Below are 17,126 nucleotides of genomic sequence, written 5' to 3' on the forward strand. Positions count from 1 at the left end.
ACACCGCGAGACTTACACGTGTCTACCGCCACCCAGTGGACGAGAGTACAGTCACGCAGGCTGAACGCCTGAGGCTGCTCCCATGTCTCAAATCTGTATGTCTCAATAATATAATATAATATAATATAAAATAATATAATAAAACATATGATGTAATGTAATATTATGTAATACAAAATAAAACAATAATATAGCACATCAAATAATATAATATAGCATAATACGATAATATAACGTAATATAATATAAAATAATATAATATAGCATAATATAATGTAATATAAGATAACAAAAAATAATGTAAATATAATATAACATAAATACAGTCAATTTATATACTTTCACCTCTTTAATTTAAACATGTACAAGTAAAAACAAAACTAATGTGTAGTATTCATTTTACAGATCAATGTTTAGTCTGACATCAACAATTATTATAAAATCCAGTAAATATAAAAATGATACAAATAAGTGGGCGTCACGTGAATGAACATAAATCATTGTGTGTATAATCATGTGGGATTGAACTTAACAGAGATCATTAAAACAATAAGTCATCGATGATGAAGATGATGAAGATGAAGATGGGTGGACAGGGTCAAGCAGCAGCTTTGGTTTCCCATTCCTGTGAAAACAGTAACGACATTGTGACGACAGATCGACGTTGATCTTCCATGTTGGTGCATCCGTTCAGAGTAAGTGACGTAGATCAGGAGATTATTGTAGTAACGTGTTTAATAACGAGGATAACAAGTGAAGAAGTCCAGTAACACAAACAACACATGGAGGATTTGTGGGTAAAAGTTGGGTTGAGAGAATCTAACGTGGAGTCTCACCTTCCTCCTCTGGAAAACCTTCCCGTGCTCGATGAAGAGCGCTGAAGGAGCTCGTCTCAGCGAGTTTTTAGCTGAGGCCGTCCGTCGCAGCAGAGGGTTCAGGAAACCAGCCTGGACCAGCAGAGATCAGTAAAGATCAGCAGAGACCAGGAGAGATCAGCAGAGATCAGGAGAAACCAGCAGAGACCAGGAGAGATCAGCAGAGACCAGGAGAAACCAGCAGAGACCAGAGGAGATCAGCAGAGACCAGGAGAGACCAGCAGAGACCAGGAGAGATCAGCAGAGACCAGGAGAAACCAGCAGAGACCAGGAGAGATCAGCAGAGACCAGGAGAAACCAGCAGAGACCAGCAGAGACCAGGAGAGATCAGCAGAGACCAGGAGAAACCAGCAGAGACCAGTAGAGACCAGCAGAGACCAGGAGAGATCAGCAGAGACCAGGAGAGACCAGCAGAGACCAGGAGAGATCAGCAGAGACCAGGAGGAACCAGGAGAAACCAGTGAAACCAGTGAGCATGTCAAAACCACACGACATGCAGCTATTTTTTTAATGTTTGCATTCATGTGTAAACAGTATGTGTGTGTTTTAATTTAATTTAATTAATTACATATTTATTTGATGATAGGTAAGGTTAATGTTATATATTTAATTAAGTTGATGTAAAATCATAATTCTAATAATTAACCTCTTGTTTTTGTACAAATGTGTATTTTTATTTAAAAGATATATACATAGTATAAAAATGCTCCATTTAAAAGTTGACTGAATGAATCGGTTTAGGAAGACGGTGATGACGTCACTTCCTGTTCTCCCACCTGAGCGCGCTCGCTGCAGACGGCCAGCGACTGTCGAAACGAGGTGCGCTTGTTTTGCTTGCCAGCAGACGTCAGGTTGATCTCCGACCCCGCCCTCAGCTGAACCGGCCTTTTCCCCGTCAGCTCCAGCTTCTGGACGCCTCGCTCCGCCCACTTCCTGTCTGAGACACGCAGAACAAACACTCAACGATAACGTTATCATAATCACAATCATAATATTTATTATTATTAATAACAATAATCATCATAATAATTATGACAAAAAGTATAATAATAACAATAATAACATGTATTATTATTAATAACAATAATCATAAAATATAATAATTATTATGGCAATAATAATAATAATAACGCTAATACTTTTTAATAATAATTATATTGTGATATTGTAAAACTGATGTTTTCTGAGATGGTTGTCATTCTTGGATATCTGTTTTTTTTGGGGGGTCCCTGAACACACGCTGCATCTGATGAGAATCAGATGGTCTGTGTGTTTAGGTCTGTGTTCAGGTCTGAGTGTTCAGGTCTGGTTCCCGTGAGCTGGACTCACTGCTGAAGACACTGTTGCCGTCGGTTACCGAGTCTCTGGAGGACGCCGAGCTGCAGCGGACTGAATCCTGAGAGTCCTGGAGCTGAAATCATAAACTCTCATCGTTAACATGATTAAGAAGAACTCAACATGTATATATGGGGCGAGCGGATCGTACCATGTGCTCCAGTATGGAGGTGTTGGAGTAGATGGGCTGGTCCCGGCCTGGTCCACTCAGATGGAAGGGGTCGTCCATGTAGGTGTTGGAGGTGGGAAACCTCCGAGTCTGCAGCCCGCTGAGGAAGAAGAAGAAGAAGAAGAAGAAGAAGACACACACATACATTGATTGTGAATAAAACCATCTTCATCTGTAAACTAAGTAGAGCTGTCAGAAACCAGCAGGTGTATCAGCTGGTTTACCTGAGAACACCTGGTTTCTCCTGGGAGTCGGCAGCTCCGTCCTTCAGCAGCTTCAACCAGCGCTCCTTCTCACCTGGACTACTCACCTGGAGGAGGGAGGGAGGGAAGGAAGGAGGGAAGGAAGGGAGGAAGCATTGACACATGGAACTGAACGGTAAGGAATGTGTGTTCCGGCCTCGCCAGCTCACCTCCAGCACCGCCACCTGGTCACAGAGCATGCTCAGTGTGATCCTGTAGGCGTGGTCAGTGTCGGGCCCGGCTGTGACATCACAGCCTCTGAGCTGGACGGTGTACTGAGGCGACCTCTTCACCTCCCTCTCCTCCTCCTCCTCCTCCTCCCCCTCCTCTCCAAACATGTTGAGTAGGCCCGCCTCCACCTGACACAGTAAACTCTGCCACTGACAGTTCATCAGCACGCTGAGGACACCTGTCAATCAAACACACCTGAGGTCAGAGGTCATCTGACATCATCGTCATTAATGAGTATTTATATTTTATACTATCTAACAAATGGATAACACAAAACAAAAAGAAATCTGACAAATAGGTCAAATTAAATAAAAATCTAAGAAATACATTAATACAATTCAAATTAATCAAAGATGAATAAATAAAAATGTATCTCACAAATAGATATCTGAAATAAAACTGGACATAACAAATGAAATAAATAGGTAAAATAAAAATGAAAATAAATAAAGATGTCCGTACCTTTGTGTGTGTTGAGGCTGCAGCCGGCTGACGGGTTCTGGTCCTTGGATCTGGTCTGGACTGTACTGGACTGAAGACACACACAGTGACACTTCTCTGAATCGTGAAGATGAATATCCATAAAGAATTACAAGGCCTTCTAATCCAGCCTCCTTAGATCAAACACATGGAGGTGGACTTGGACCAGGTCTCACCCTGCAGGACAGCAGCTGGTCTGGTCGGACAAGAGACTCTGAGCTCCGGGTCTCCAGTTCACCTGCAACACTCACCTCCTCGATCACCTGCACACACGTAGCACAGTGTCAGCTAGTCTGCAAGGTAGATAGTCTGCTAGGTAGATAGTCAGCTAGGTAGCTAGTCAGCTAGGTAGATAGTCAGCTAGGTAGCTAGTCAGCTAGGTAGCTAGTCAGCTAGGTAGATAGTCTGCTAGGTAGATAGTCTGCTAGGTAGCTAGTCAGCTAGGTAGATAGTCTGCTAGGTAGATAGTCAGCTAGGTAGATAGTCTGCTAGGTAGATAGTCTGCTAGGTAGATAGTCAGCTAGGTAGATAGTCTGCTAGGTAGATAGTCAGGTAGATAGTCTGCTAGGTAGATAGTCTGCTAGGTAGATAGTCTGCTAGGTAGATAGTCAGCTAGGTAGCTAGGCAGCTAGGTAGCTAGTCTGCTAGGTAGATAGTCTGCTAGGTAGATAGTCAGCTAGGTAGCTAGGCAGCTAGGTAGATAGTCTGCTAGGTAGATAGTCAGCTAGGTAGCTAGGCAGCTAGGTAGATAGTCAGCTAGGTAGCTAGGCAGCTAGGTAGATAGTCTGCTAGGTAGATAGTCAGCTAGGTTGATAGTCAGCTAGGTAGATAGTCTGCTAGGTAGATAGTCAGCTAGGTAGATAGTCAGCTAGGTAGCCAGGCAGCTAGGTAGATAGTCTGCTAGGTAGATAGTCTGCTAGGTAGCTAGTCAGCTAGGTAGATAGTCAGCTAGGTAGATAGTCAGCTAGGCAGATAGTCTGCTAGGTAGATAGTCAGCTAGGTAGATAGTCAGCTAGGTAGATAGTCTGCTAGGTAGATAGTCAGCTAGGTAGCTAGGCAGCTAGGTAGATAGTCTGCTAGGTAGATAGTCAGCTAGGTAGATAGTCAGCTAGGCAGATAGTCTGCTAGGCAGATAGTCTGCTCGGTAGATAGTCTGCTAGGTAGTCAGCTAGGTAGATAGTCAGCTAGGAAGATAGTCAGCTAGGTAGATAGTCAGCTAGGCAGATAGTCAGCTAGGAAGATAGTCAGCTAGGTAGATAGTCAGCTAGGTAGATAGTCTGCTAGGTAGATAGTCTGCTAGGTAGCTAGGCAGCTAGTTAGGTAGGTAGGTAGACAGGGTGTTGTATGATGTTGTGTTGTGTGGTGTTGTTAGGTGTTGTATTGTATGATGTTGTGTTGTTAGGTGTTGTGTTGTGGTGTTGTGTTGTTGTGTGCGTTGTGTGTGTCTGACCCTCCTCCACTCGTCGGCCTGCTGGAAGCTGCCGTAGCCCAGGACCAGAGTCTCTGAGCCCAGCAGGACCAGTTTGAGCTGGTGCTGGATCTTCCTGTTGCTCTTGGACTTGTAGACCAGCTGACAGCCACGCAGGCTCAACTCCAGCTGGGGCAGCAGGTCCTGGGCACACTTATAACACTGACACACACACACACACACACACAGATGAATCCACTACCTGAGTTTGGATGAAAATGTGTTAAACCGTCGTCTCACCAGCAGCACGTCGCTCCGGATGATGAACAGCTGTTTGGTCCACTGCCCCAGCCACTTCCTCTTCCACAGGTAACCACAGAGACGGGACTCGGGGGCGGGCCTTAGGCAGGGCTGCGAGGCGCTCCATTGGATGTAGTGAGCTCTGTCCTTCACAGGCTCCTCCTCGTCATCGTCTTCCTCACCGTACGACTCGTAGTGACTGCTGTCCGACTCCCTCTCTGAGGGGGGAGGCCATTAAAGGTGTGTGTGTTTGTGTGTGTGTGTGTGTGTACAACAATGCCAACATCAGTGAGGAGATTCTTATCTTCTGTATTAAGGCACGCCTGCAGGTTCTCCCCACAAAATATAACTTATCACTGTGGTTCCCGTCCACCCATTCACCCCTCCGTATGCTACACGACTCCCCTCAACACCTGGAGTCAGTAGCTTACATCATGAACAGTTGCCCATCATTTAAAGGACTCTACATTGCCAGACACAACAGACTTGTGGACCTTATTGCTGCTCAGATTCCCTGTGCGGCAGATGAAACACTTTCCAAACACATGACTGTACAAAATGAATGGTTTAACTCACCTGCAAACACTTTTTTAGGAATGCCAAACACACCTGATATTATCATCATATCTCACAATTCCAGAAATGTTAAGCTATTCGAGGTATCATGTGCATTTGATCTGTTTATGGAAGACTCTTACTATTCTAAGACTGTAAAGTATCATTGATATCCACCATTGAGAATCTGGGCTACAAACACCAGCTTATCGTGCTGGTGTTTGGTAGTCTAGGGCATGTGCATAGGCTGGCGATCCGTGGACTACGCATCGGAGGCTTTCTAGAACAACAGCCAAACAGCTAGTAAAGTACTGCTCAATTTCTTCTATCGTAGGAAGCATGTTCATCTGGAAACGGAGATGTTTCTTGTACCCCTGAAACAGTAACAATGTGCTGATCTGTTTTATCCTGTTGGATCATTCAAAATATTTGATTCTTACTGAAACCTGACTTGTAATGTGGAATCAAATAAAGTATATAAAATGTGTGTGTGTGTGTGTGTGTGTGTGTGTAGCTACCTGTGTTAGACATGGTTGTGTCAGCAGGCAGGTACGGTTCAGCCTCCTCGTATGTATCTTCATCATCATCATCACCTCCTGGACCTCCTGGGGGGAGGGGGGGCACCACGGAGCCCTGGGGGGGAGAGGACTTGGATTCAAGACTCTGAGTTAGACATTTAAACCACTAAACAAACTTGGTTGCTATGGTTACACCTGCTGCCAGTATGAGACGTTAACCCTTTCCACACCTTTATCATCTCTAACTCAACCGCAGCTCAATGACGGTAATTGGTTGCATGTGAACAGAACTTCCCAGGAGACGTGTGTGTGTGTGTGTGTGTGTGTGTGTGTGTGTGTCCATCACGTAGACCAGATGCTAATCAGCCGCCATCAGTGACCACTTCCTCTCTCTGCAGAGCTCTCAGCCAATAGGACGACAGATAGAGGGGAGATGGCCTCATATGTGTAAACAGTGGACATCCTGTCACTCCCTCCAACACACACACACGCACACACACACACACACACACACACACACACACACACACACACACACACACACACACACATCTCCTCCCAAACCTCAGGGGGACTCGGTCTGTCATTACTGACCCACATCACAGCCTCCTCCTGTTATCTCAAATAAAACTTCATGAAGTCAAGAAGAGAAACGTCAACGAATATCTGAATACTACGACTATTTAAAAGTATTAAGGTCCTTTACTGATGAAAAAGTACTAATACCACACTGTAGACATACTCCTGTACAGTCAAAGTACTTGGTGTGATAACTCACCCCGTCTCTCAGTAAGTCCTGGATCAAGACCAGCTCGGAGGACCAAATACCCTCTGGACACAAAAATCTGGTTTCAGAAACAACAACAAACAACAACAAACAACAACAAGGTCGAGGTAATCCAAAAGTAACGTAAAGTAATCAAGTTACATTACTTCAATATGATAACACTTGGATCAGGTTACTGAAGACATTTGTAAAGAACCCCCTCCCAGACCCGGACCCAGCGTTACCTGTCCCAGGTGTGTCTGCCGGCTCGTTGCTAGGAGAGGATGAAGGACAGCTCATGATCATGTACTCGGCATCTTCCACTAGAAACACAGCAGACAACCAGTCACATCCCATCACGATGATCACACATCCAACTGACTGGTTCTGGTTCTGGTTCATGGATCCGTTCTGGTTCTGGTTTTGGCCTGAAGATCCAGCTGTTTCACTGCCGCAGACGGCTAAACGTAGCATTCATTTCATTGTTTACCAAACACAGACTTTTATTTCGTATTTATTCTCGTTGTATAAATAAAGCTGATCCTGGATTCCGAACAACTTCCCGATCTTTCTGGTATCTTAACGTTGAATGTTTGAGACATCTTTGTGTGATAGAAACTCGTCTCTATGCCGACGACGCTTCACTAAACAAACATGGATCAGCTGTTACTCTTCAATTCCAACTCAGTTGTATTTCTTTGATGTTTGAACTCTGACCCCTCGATGTTCAGCTGAGAATCTTCCCCACACAGTTTCTTCTGAAAATGTTCCTTTTTCACTTGCAATGACAGCAGTATAGTAGTAGTAGTAGTAGTATCAGTAACAGTAGTAGTATTTTACCAGGAACGTAGTCTGTTTGCAGTTTGGACAGTAGTAGTAGCAGCAGTAGTAGTAGTAGTAGTAGTAGTAATGGTATTTTTACCAGGAACGTCTTCTGTTTGCAGTTTGGACAGTAGTAGTAGTAGTAGTAGTAGTAGTAGTAGTAGTGGTATTTTTACCAGGAACGTCTTCTGTTTGCAGTTTGGACAGTAGTATTAGTAGTAGTAGTAGTAGTAGTGGTATTTTTTACCAGGAACGTCGTCTGTTTGCAGTTTGGACAGTAGTAGTAGTAGCAGTAGTAGTAGTAGTAGTAGTAGTAGTAGTAGTAGTGGTATTTTTACCAGGAACGTCTTCTGTTTGCAGTTTGGACAGTAGTATTAGTAGTAGTAGTAGTAGTATCAGTAACAGTAGTAGTATTTTACCAGGAACGTCGTCTGTTTGCAGTTTGGACAGTAGTATTAGTAGTAGTAGTAGTAGTAGTATCAGTAACAGGAGTAGTATTTTACCAGGAACGTAGTCTGTTTGCAGTTTGGACAGTAGTATTAGTAGTAGTAGTAGTAGTATCAGTAACAGGAGTAGTATTTTACCAGGAACGTAGTCTGTTTGCAGTTTGGACAGTAGTATTAGTAGTAGTAGTAGTAGTATCAGTAACAGGAGTAGTATTTTACCAGGAACGTCGTCTGTTTGCAGTTTGGACAGTAGTATTAGTAGTAGTAGTAGTATCAGTAACAGGAGTAGTATTTTACCAGGAACGTAGTCTGTTTGCAGTTTGGACAGTAGTAGTAGTAGTAGTAGCAGCAGTAGTAGTAGTAGTAGTAGTAGTGGTAGTGGTATTTTTACCAGGAACGTCTTCTGTTTGCAGTTTGGACAGCAGCTCTGAGATGTTCTTCTTCTTAGTTTGAGCCACGTAACTCAGGTTCTCTGAGTCCAGGACAGACAGGAAGGACGGCAGGTCCCAGATCAGCTTGGCCAGCACTGCAGACAGGTGGACAGACAGACAGGTAACATGTAGCAAGAAGTTCCCATCTCTGTTGTTTTTAATCACATTGTCATTTCTTGTATCTTCTTTTTTTTAAATCAAACATCTGATTTAGAAATATGTTTTCAGATGAAATGTTTCCGTCCACATTTCTGTATTTTTGGAGTCGTAAACAGACTTTTTGTCGTCAGCAGGTTAATAAAACATGAAACTGGTCTGAGGTCAGTGTGTGTTCCTGATGAATGAAGCTGTTGTTCCTCTCTGTGAATGAATGCTGACTGTGTTTGAGCTGAACCAGAGTCAAGAGCTGAACTCCAAACGGGTTCCTCTGATCCACCCTTCAATTTACCCATCAATCCACCCATCAAACCACTGATCAATCCACCCATCAACCCACCCATCAACCCACCCATCAATCCACCCATCAACCCACTGATCAATCCACCCATCAACCCACCCATCAATCCACTGATCAATCCACCCATCAACCCACCCATCAACCCACCCATCAATCCACCCATCAACCCACCCATCAATCCACCCATCAATCCACCCATCAAACCACTGATCAATCCACCCATCAATCCACCCATCAAACCACCCATCAATCCACCCATCAATCCACTGATCAATCCACCCATCAATCCACTGATCAAACCACTGATCAATCCACCCATCAAACCACTGATCAATCCACTGATCAAACCACTGATCAATCGACCCATCAATCAACTAAATGCATACATCAGTGATGTCATAACGTTGTTGTATCTGGAGGCTTTGTGTTCCTGGTTTTTATTCTGTTAAAGAACCAGAGAAGTGCTGCACCTGTTCAGGTGACGTTCCTCATCACTAACAGGTCGATGTTCCGTCCTTCACGTTCCTGATGGAACACACTGATAAACTGCTGCTAATGTTTAACGCAGAAGGAAGAATTCAAACGCTGAGTCACTGAGAGATAACGGAGGACCAGGAAGTCGTCTGTCGGGGAGAAGGATTGCGGGATGTAGTAGAACCTGCAGAACCTCCTCAGTGATCGTTCCAACGACCTACAGAACCACAAACACATCAGTAATGAGCTTCTCAAGGACGAACCCCCTCAAGAACTGCTCGAGCCATCTGATGGAACAACCTCCAGGAATCTTCTTCCCCAGAACCTCCTACACCTACAGCATATCAAAAACCACAGAACCCACTTAATGACCACTGAAGGCCTCTAGAACCTCCTAAATGGCCATCAGAAATCCCCCAATGACCATTATTCCTTCCTAAAAGACCCATAGGACCTTTTAAATGATCTCTAGAACCTCCTACAAGACTTCTGAAAGACCTCTAGGACCTTCTATACCATGACTAGACCATCTAAAGGAGTTTTAGAACATTATACAGCATGACTAGAACTCTTAGAGGAACTCCAGAACCTCGTCACTGACCTCTAGAACCTCCTTTTAGAGGACGCAGTTTTAAATGTCTGACAGGAACCAGCTGGACCAAAGAGAACGTGAGCAGTTATTGTGGTTGAGAAGATTCCTGTTTCTGTTTGAAAGCCAACTGTTGTGAATGAGTCTGAGCGGTTTGACACCACTGATCCCAGCACGGTTCCAGATTATCATCAGAAGGAGTTGAAATGTGGAGAATGCAGAGAAACAGAGGCTGATTGTGTTTGAGCTCATTCAGACGAGCGAGTGAATCTCAATGTGTCCCATTAACTCGTCTCTGCTGATTTAAGGGTCCGGCTGCTGTTTTAAACACTGAGCTGCACATTGCTATCACACCCACCGCACGCCAACAACACGCCAACAGCACGCCAACAACACGCCAACAGCACGCCGACAGCACGCCAAAACTTACAGCACGTCTGCAGCACATCAACAACAACAACTTCATCGTCAACAACAGAAGGAACAGAAGACGCTTCAACAGAAAAACTGCTGCTGGAGTTTGTGATACTTAACGCTGCTTATCTAACCATCAACATCACTTCCTGTCTCGGGCTTTGATGCACAACAACACACACACACACACACACACGTAGTGTGTCTAGAACCACCTATAGGACCTCTAGAACCTCTTACAGCATGTCTAGAGCCACCTAAAGGACCTCTAGAACTTCCTATTGTGTGTCTAGAACCACCTAAAGGACCTCTAGAACTCTGAAAACAAAATTAATTTCAAATATAAACAAATTTTTTACTGTGATTTGACTTTCTAAAGGTTCAGTTGACCCAGATGACAAAGAGGACTTGTCCCCCGTCTCACGTGTCCCCCCCTGGTAAAGTCGGTCCACAAGGTTCCTGTGGGTCCAGGTCTGAGGAGGTCTGACGGGGGTGCTGCTCCGGTCTACGTGCTCCTGTTAGCGGTTTCAGGGCAGAGCTGTGTGCTCTTCCATCCTCTGGCTGGTAAACATAGAACCTTTACATTGAAGGAGGTTCCTCCAGCAGAACTGATCACAGATCAGCATTCTTGTGGTGTTACAGGTTAGACGCACAACAGCAGCTCTGTGTGTGTCTGAAGAAGCGTCGAATATTCTGTTTGATTCTGCCGCCTCCCCCGCTCATGTGATCTTCTCTCAGCGGGCGTCACTGGATTCAAACCCCCACCCCACTGTTGTGTGAATATTATTATAATACACCTTTTTAGGGTATTTTAACTGTACTAATACAGTACAAATAAAATTGTTTTATTATCGTTATCTTTATCATTTCTTTTTTTTACAATTGTTATTATTGTTGTTGTTCTAATTGTTATTATATCTATATCAGACCCAAGGAGAGGACGGTGGGTTCATCCTGATGATGTCATAGAAGGAAACGTTCAACCGTGGTTTTGAGTGTAAACAGTCTATTAGTCGCGTCTCCAGAGGACAACAGGAAGAGGAAGTGATGATGATGATGATGATGACAGACCACCAGTGTGGTAAAGACTGATTTATGTATTCTGTCTACAGTCTGACAAGTTATTATATGAACATGTAATTAAGGCTTCATTAGTGTTAATAAATATGAATATGCTGATTATAAATGTGCAAGAGTTGTTTTTAAATAAAATGAAATCATTATTTCCGTTGTCGTTTGTCTAACAAATAATAACGTTATTTCTGTTGTTGTAGGTAAATAATAATAAATAATAATCAAATGGACACGGTACCTTTCTGTTTGTCCATGTCTCTCTGGTCTCAGTAGCTGCTGATCTTCAGGCTCATGTCTCAAGAGTCCAGAACCTCTAATGGATACCCGAGACAGATCTGGTCCTCAGTGGTCTCTGGTCTGTGAGATCTGGTCCTCAGTGGTCTCTGGTCTGTGATATCTGGTCCTCAGTGGTCTCTGGTCTGTGAGATCTGGTCCTCAGTGGCCTCTGGTCTGTGAGATCTGGTCCTCAGTGGCCTCTGGTCTGTGAGACAGATCTGGTCTCTGGTTTCAGTCCGGCCTCACTGTGACATCATGCGGGAGGAGAGAGAGAGAGAGAGAGAGCGAGAGAGAGAGAGAGAGAGAGAGAGAGAGAGAGAGAGGGTGGGGCGGAGCAACACACCGATTCCTCTATTAACAGCTCCTGATTGGCTGATCGTTTCTACCATCCGCCAATAAGATTAAACTCATCCAATCTAAAACTAGTAAATCTGTTTAAATCCAAATACTTAAATACTGGAAAAATATTTAAATATTTCGAAATAACATTCAATCTCCTGTAAACTTATATATATTTGAATGGCAATTATACACATAAAAACAGTTAAACCAAATGGTGGATTTGTATGTGGATTCCTAGAATAAATAAAAATGATAAAAACAGAAATATATATATATAATAATCTAAAATTATTTTATATAAATAATTATATATACAATTATAAATTTATTTATTTGGCCTCACATTCGCACAGAAAAGAAAGCAAATTTACATTTATTGAGCTAAGAAGTAGAAAAAAAATTGATTGATCAAAAATGTATTTAAATTTAGTTAGTAATTTAATTCAACTCAACTTTATCTCTAAATTAATTAACCAAAATAAATAATATCCATAAATAAGAACCAGTGGATGCATCACTTTGGTCTGTTGGATTTTTGAAGTGAAAAACTTTTTTGATCCTCTGACTTCATCAGGTCTACTCATTAATGACACGCTGCTCTGTGTTCACCGATGATATGCTAATGTTGGCATGCTAACATGCTGAGCTACGTTGGCTGACACTATAGCAGTTAAACATTAGCATGTTAGCATGCTATCAATGTTAGCATGCTAACATGCTGAGCTACGTTGGCTGACACTATAGCTGTTAAACATTAGCATGTTAGCATGCTAACATGCTAATGTTTCTGTGATGGATGACGAACAGAGACGTGAACTCGGCTCCTCAAAGCAAATAGAAACGTTCTTTATTCAACTCACGTTACTCATTCACATCACCATTCACCTGTTACACCTTTCACCTGTTACATCATCACCTTTCACCTGTTACATCATCACTTTTCACCTGTTACATCATCACCTTTCACCTGTTACATCACCTGCATCCAGATATGAAAACAACAGCAACAACAATCATCATCATATTGTCATTCACCGGTTCTGTACAGCAGCAGGGCGGCTTCAGGCAGCTCAGTCACCGCCAACCACCTCTGACCTCAGTCTGACCTTTGACCTCAGTCTGACCTCTGACCTCAGTGTCCAAAGCCTCCAGCCTGTGTTCCCTGTGAGGCCGAGGCCTTCAGTGTCTTCGTATAAATCTATTGAATTTAAGGTTAAATAAAATGACATCATCATGACGACATCATGCATAAAAGCCGACGCGGTGGCGGTGACACGCATCCACCCGTGACGCCCTGCACTTCAAAAGCATTCAATAAGAAAAGGAGGAAAAAAACTGCTTCAAAATCTAAGGAAGGAACAAAAGATGAAACAATCTTTGTGTCATCGCGGTGTTCGTCACAGCAACCTACTCCCTGTTTCTAACCCCACACAGCCAATCAGAGCACAGCGTTAATCCTCTCAGCATCATCGAACAGAATCATTCCTCCGGAGAGAAAGAGAGAAGGACACGGCGGTGTGTTTGTGAAGCGGCGGTGTGTGTGACGCGGGGGTGTGTTTGTGACGCGGTGGTGTGTGTGACGCGGTGGTGTGTGTGTGACGCTGCGGTGTGTGACGCGGCGTTGTGTGTGAGTGATTTAATTGTGACCGACTCTCCAGAGACGTCCTTAAACGCCACACAGGTTTACGTCTTCATCTCTGAACAACAACAACGCGGCTCCTCATTGTACTATTATAATATTATAATAATATACATTTTATACACATTCTATATGTTTTACGTGTGAAGGAGCTCAAATAAAACAGAATTTAATTAATCGGGACAAACTCATCATCAGTACACTTCTGAGGTACTTGTACTTTATGTTGCTTTCTACTCCTGCATCTCAGAAGTAAAAACCGTACTTTTTACTCTGTCGTTACTTTTCATATGAGTGATAGAAAATATAAATTATTAAGTATTATTATAGATGAATTAATACAAAACGTTGTTTATCCCACAGGAATCCTGGTACTTTAAAGTATTTTTTTATTGAAAATGTTTTTTAATGCAGGACTTTTACCTGCTGTTGGCGCTGTTAGCTGATAGTTGCCGGCTCAGCCGTTGCCATGTCTTTAAATCTGTTAATATCGCGTTTATGTGTTAAAATGTGTTAAATAAATAAGTAACAGAATATTTATACACTGTGGAAAAACTCAATTGTTTTCTGACTTTTGTATCTTAAAAAGTGTTTGTAGTATTTTTTATTACTGTTTGTTATATTTTCTTTATCGCTGTGTTTTCTGTTTTAACACCCGTGTTGTAAATTTATTTATTGTAAAACACTATGAGCTGCTGTTATGAAAGGTGCTGTTTAAATATAATTATTATTATATTTATGGTTATTATTACTACTACTGCTCACAAAGCCTGAAAACGACATCCAAAATAAAATGTTTTCACTTTCACTTCCACTCAATAATTATAATTATAAATTATTAGTGACAATATGTTTTCTTCTCTGTTTATTATTATTTAAAAATACTTTTTTTGCACTCAAAGTAAAAGTTGCAACGATTCAACCAGAACTCATCAGGTAACAAACACACCAGCTTTTATCAAAGAAGTTCTATATTTAAATCACAGAGAATAAGCCCCGCCCCTGTGTTGCCTATGTGTTCTTTTTTATATTAGGTATTATGTTTGTATGCATTGAAAGGAGATGCTTTTAATCTCATTGTACTTGTATAGTGACAAATAAAGGCATTCTATTCTATTCTGTGTCCCCAATGGGACCTAATTTCAAAATAAAAGCACTTAAAGGAGAGAGACAAGAAATGTTTCGATCCTGTGACATACAATGTTTGTTTCTCCCTGTCGACATATTCAATGGGAATATGTGGGGGGAGCGGAGGAAGGGGTGGGGCTTAGTTGCTCTGACTTCAATGGTTGGACAGTTTTACATAAAGTCAAGATGGGACTTTCATAGAAACGTGAGCTGAAACCCAACTGGGCCCACCTGATCCAGCCTGAAGCGGTCTCAGACCGGGAGGAAAGAAGAACTGGTGGAATTGTGAATTTAAAAACGTGTGACGGAGCAGACTCTTCTTTAGTCATCACCAAACTAATCAGATAAATGTCTGAAACCTTGAAATCGTCTGTTGAAGGTTCAGTTGTGTTGCTTGAGTTCATGGAAGAAGTTCTAACGGGTCTGTGGATGTGATATACTTATAAGTACTAGTTGTTATACATACTTATATACTTAGATAACATGTTAATGACGGTAATGGTGTTCCAGTTTGGTTTGTTAAATTATTTCCCAGCATGCCTCTGTCCTCCTCTTGTCCGGTGAAATCTTTTTTCTTCTTTTTCCACTTTTTGACATTTTCATTCAGGTTTGGATAACAAACATGCCGTTTCTCTAAATGTGTTGGTAAAAAAATAGCTGCACATCATTTGGTCACGAAGCAACACTAAACAAGTCTCTCTGGTTATTAAAGCCATGTGACTGAGATTCAACAGGGCAGTGACTTCTGCTGTCTGATAGAAGCAAAACCAAGAAGACCACGTCGGATCACAGCATTACCGTCAAATACATGATTATTTTAATATACTATGAGATATATTATTACATTAATATACCATCAAATGTATCACTATATAAATATAATATTAAATATCAAATCTTTCTCTGGAGTCCATCTGTAAGATCAGATCATTGATCTGTAATAAGTTAGCTGGCTACTTAGCTAGCTCGCTAATTCTTTAATCCTACACTGGTTACAGGAAATGAGCCGAGGTACTTAGCTCACTAGCAAACTATACAACTAGCTAAGTAGATACCTAGCTAACTAGCTAATATAATAACTAGACAACTAGCTAAGTAGATACCTAGCTAACTAGCTAATATAATAACTAGACAACTAGCTAAGTAGATACCTAGCTAACTAGCTAATATAATAACTAGACAACTGCCTAAGTAGATACCTAGCTAACTAGCTAATATGATAACTAGCTAACTAGATACCTAGCTATCTATCCAGATAACTAGCTAACTAGATAACTGATGATTTTAATTCTATCTCTATGGTTAGCATGCTAATGCACGAAATAAAGATCTGATTAAGAGTCTGAATTGGGAAATGTCGGTTTGCATCAGCTGGTGAGAACCCTAAAGATTCAAGTTAAGTAATTCCTAAACGTCTGCGTGTTTACAGATAACTCGGGTTGACGTGACATTTTAACAGAATTAGTCAATAAAATAAATACGTTTAATTAGAAGTTATAAAACTCATTAAAATCATTCTGAGATGAGCTCGTTTTAGAAATGACGTCAAACATCCGACTGTGATCAAACCGTCTCCTTGTTTTTGCTTTTCAGGTGCTGGGAAAGTGATGCTGTGGTTATGACATCATAGCTGGCTGGACCAATAGGAGCAGTGCTTATTGAAAGGGCAGCATCAGATCTGCAGCTGGAAGCTCCAGGGTCAAATGTAACTGCAGTCCAATGGGAAGATTAAAGACTTCTTGTCATCTAGACGACGTTGACGGCGTGACCTTTGACCTTTAATCTGGGAGCTTTCTAATGACCTTCAAAAGACCTTCCGGTGGATTTGCACACACGTCTACAAAGTGAAGCTGTGGATCAAACCCGACGCCTCACGAGCGTCGCAGGCGGCGCTGCCGACGGTAACAAGTCAGTGGTGGTCCTCAGGATCGTGCAGGGATCCGCGAGGAGCAGAGGGGGATTGTGGGAGATGCGGTTCTGAGTGGCGTCAGAAGAGGCAGACTCTCTTCTTCAGGTCGTTCCTCTTCCAGAGAGACAGACCGTCAAACTCCTCGATGGACATCCCGAAGACACTGAAGAACTCCTCCTGAGAGAGGTGACGCTGAAGACAGGCAGACAGACAGGCAGACAGACAGACAGGCAGGCAGACAGACAG

General features: G+C 42.4%; 2 protein-coding genes across 5 annotated transcripts in view; both read right to left on the reverse strand.

Annotated features, from left to right (window-relative positions):
- Positions 1-340: 340 nt before the first annotated feature.
- Positions 341-12,308, reverse strand: LOC311023410 (actin filament-associated protein 1-like 2). Of its 4 annotated transcripts, none has more exons than XM_084025234.1 (17): positions 12,077-12,299; positions 11,825-11,983; positions 8,539-8,673; positions 7,125-7,202; positions 6,892-6,944; positions 6,114-6,228; positions 5,041-5,258; positions 4,783-4,962; positions 3,509-3,595; positions 3,315-3,384; positions 2,792-3,030; positions 2,604-2,689; positions 2,362-2,479; positions 2,205-2,286; positions 1,652-1,812; positions 837-947; positions 341-625 (listed from the first exon to the last, which is right to left on the reverse strand). In XM_084025234.1, the coding sequence occupies exons 2-17, from the start codon at positions 11,838-11,840 to the stop codon at positions 599-601; spliced, it is 1,776 nt and encodes a 591-aa protein (XP_083881360.1). In that variant the 5' UTR covers positions 11,841-11,983; positions 12,077-12,299; the 3' UTR covers positions 341-598. The 4 variants fall into 4 exon arrangements, with proteins under 4 accessions (XP_083881360.1, XP_083881359.1, XP_083881358.1 ...); XM_084025233.1 differs by having other exon boundaries at positions 11,825-12,014; XM_084025232.1 differs by having other exon boundaries at positions 11,825-12,045.
- A 721-nt stretch (positions 12,309-13,029) lies between these two features.
- Positions 13,030-17,126, reverse strand: part of LOC311023689 (dematin-like) — a 19,462-nt gene continuing 15,365 nt past the window's right edge. Inside the window, exon 18 of the mRNA XM_084025681.1 lies at positions 13,030-17,072. Within this exon, the coding sequence (XP_083881807.1) occupies positions 16,959-17,072 (114 nt within the window). The 3' untranslated portion in view covers positions 13,030-16,958. The remainder of the gene's footprint in view (positions 17,073-17,126) is intronic.

Source organism: Eutrigla gurnardus (assembly GCF_963514095.1).
Source record: "Eutrigla gurnardus genome assembly, chromosome: 13".
NCBI lineage: Eukaryota > Metazoa > Chordata > Actinopteri > Perciformes > Triglidae > Eutrigla > Eutrigla gurnardus.

What these genes read in the sequence shown, in the direction of transcription:
- LOC311023410 (XM_084025234.1), bottom strand. An exon ending in CACAACCATGTCTAACACAG is followed by an intron (nt 5,259 to 6,113) that starts GTAGCTACACAC and finishes CTCCCCCCTCAG; the next exon opens with AGAGGGAGTCGGACAGCAGT. An exon ending in TCCGGAGCGACGTGCTGCTG is followed by an intron (nt 4,963 to 5,040) that starts GTGAGACGACGG and finishes TGTGTGTGTCAG; the next exon opens with TGTTATAAGTGTGCCCAGGA.